The sequence below is a fragment of the Ictalurus punctatus genome, chromosome 13, assembly GCF_001660625.3.
Source record: "Ictalurus punctatus breed USDA103 chromosome 13, Coco_2.0, whole genome shotgun sequence".
NCBI classification, from domain to species: Eukaryota; Metazoa; Chordata; class Actinopteri; order Siluriformes; family Ictaluridae; genus Ictalurus; species Ictalurus punctatus.
Window position 1 is genome coordinate 29,250,001 of NC_030428.2, and position 2,500 is coordinate 29,252,500.

At 38.9% G+C, this 2,500-nt stretch overlaps 1 protein-coding gene across 3 annotated transcripts in view; it reads right to left on the reverse strand.

Annotated features, from left to right (window-relative positions):
- LOC108273522 (A disintegrin and metalloproteinase with thrombospondin motifs 14) overlaps positions 1-2,500 on the reverse strand; it is a 57,642-nt gene that overhangs the window by 21,684 nt on the left and 33,458 nt on the right. For all 3 annotated transcript variants that reach the window (XM_053685256.1, XM_053685255.1, XM_053685257.1), the window contains exon 7: positions 1,137-1,242. In XM_053685256.1, the coding sequence (XP_053541231.1) occupies positions 1,137-1,242 (106 nt within the window). The remainder of the gene's footprint in view (positions 1-1,136; positions 1,243-2,500) is intronic.

Here is a 2,500-nt window from a genome sequence, read left to right on the forward strand (position 1 = left end):
CTCTCTCTTTATTCCCTCTCTTTATTCTCTCTCTATTCTCTCTCTTTATTCTCTCTCTTTATTCCCTCTCTTTATTCCCTCTCTCTATTCTCTCTCTTTATTCCCTCTCTATTCTCTCTCTCTTTATTCCCTCTCTCTATTCTCTCTATTCTCTCTCTCTATTCTCTCTCTCTATTCCCTCTCTTTATTCCCTCTCTCTATTCTCTCTCTATTCTCTCTCTTTATTCCCTCTCTCTATTCTCTCTCTTTATTCCCTCTCTCTATTCCCTCTCTCTATTCTCTCTCTTTATTCCCTCTCTTTATTCTCTCTCTATTCTCTCTCTTTATTCTCTCTCTTTATTCCCTCTCTTTATTCCCTCTCTCTATATTCTCTCTCTTTATTCCCTCTCTCTATTCTCTCTCTTTATTCTCTCTCTCTATTCTTTCTCTCTATTCTCTCTCTCTCTATTCTCTCTCTCTTTATTCCCTCTCTCTATTCTCTCTCTCTTTATTCCCTCTCTCTATTCTCTTTATTCTTTCCCTCTCTTTATTCCCTCTCTCTATTCTCTCTCTTTATTCTCTCTCTATATTCTCTCTCTTTATTCTTTCTCTCTATTCTCTCTCTCTATTCTCTCTCTCTCTATTCTCTCTCTCTTTATTCCCTCTCTCTATCCCCTCTCTTTATTCCCTCTCTCTATCCCCTCTCTCTATTCCCTCTCTCTATTCTCTCTCTCTATTCTCTCTCTCTATTCCCTCTCTTTATTCTCTCTCTCTATTCCCTCTCTCTTTATTCCCTCTCTCTATTCTCTCTTTATTTTCTCTCTTAAAGACGAAAACTAACCTCAGTGTGTGTGTCAGTCAGAAACAGTAAAGAAGTGTGAACTCCTCTGTGCTGAAGATGTGGGAAAACTAAAAATTACAGCTTTAAGCGCTGACACTGGAGACTCCTTCCATACACGTTAAATTAACCATTAAAAGCTTTCATTAGCATCTGCCGTACACGTCCCTGTGAACGAGTTGTTACTATAGAAACGATAAGGTATTAGAACAAGCGCGTTAATATAAACCTGCGATTTGCAGCTGCAGTTGTGACAGGAGTGATGTAGCCTCGCTAACTCAAACCAGCGAATAATTACAGACGTGAGGTGAAGACTCACACGTGGCCGGTTTCATGCGCCACAACGAACGCAGATGAAAATCCGTCTTCATGATTCAGTGTGCAGCTCCTCAGCGGGTGGCACATGCCAGTCACGGGGGCGTAACCTAGGCAACATAAGTCAAAGGCCAAAGGTGATGAATTAGCTCACGTAACATCACAGAATGTTCTAGATGTTCCAGAAGACGCAGATGGAGGCAGATTTCACCAGGTGTTGAGGTCAGATCCATTTCCTGTGGGCTGATGAAATTTCAGATTTCAGAGTTATAGAGGAGTTATAGACGAGTAATAGAGGAGTTATAGACGAGTAATAGATGAGTTATAGATGAGTTATAAATGAGTTATAAATGAGGAATAGATGAGTTATAAATGAGGAATAGATTACAGGTTACAAACCGAACTGAGGGAGAAAACGCACCAGGTTCCTAAACCAGTGCGCTGAATGAGCCACGTGTGAAAACGCCCTGAGTGTGCTAGCAAAGTAGAACAGCCAACAGATAATTTAGTCTGATATAAATAATAATATTACCAATAAATGATTCGCAGTGCAGTCTGTAAGCTTTGGTTGCTAAGCAACATATCAGATCACGATTAAGTCTTTCTATGGACAGAAGAATGACATAAATGTAACGGATTTATTATTTAAAACCTGGTGCGTTACTACAGAATTTAGTTATTGTGATGATATCACAGGTGTTTGTGTAGGAAGAGTTTTACAACGGCTCGGCCAATCAGATTTCAGAAATGAAACTATTCATGTTATGAGCAGTATTGTAATATGAGCTCACACTACTGAGCTGAAGAGCGGGAAATAGACCAGTAGTGACGGAAAAGGATCACCTTTGACTTTCACGAAACTCTGACCTTGACTCAGCAAGTCCACGCTATAAACACACAAATAAAACTGAAAACATTTTAAGTTTTGCTTTTCCGTTCACAGGGAATTTAAATTTTCTGTTTGATGGCACTGTGTTGTGTACGAAGGACACTGTGGCGTGCGAGAACACGTGTTTTATGGTTTCTGAACTGAACAAAAATGGCGGAAATTATGTAAAATGAACTGAAAATTATTCACTGAAAAAAAGTTTTAGTGTTATTGTTGTTGCTGATATACTCAGAGAAACTGATACAGAAATGTACATACAGTGTATTTTTAATTTCTGATCAAATGTGCAGTCAGAATGTTTAGATCGGACCTCTACCTGTCCGGAGAAGACATCTAAACGTCTGCAGATTTTCAAAGATCTTTCCCTTAATAATATGAAAAAGAAATAGTCATAATTTTACAACTGAACTGTACAGAGTTATACTGTAGATAATGTGTGTGTGTGTGTGTGTGTGTGTGTGTGTGTGTGTGTGTGTGTG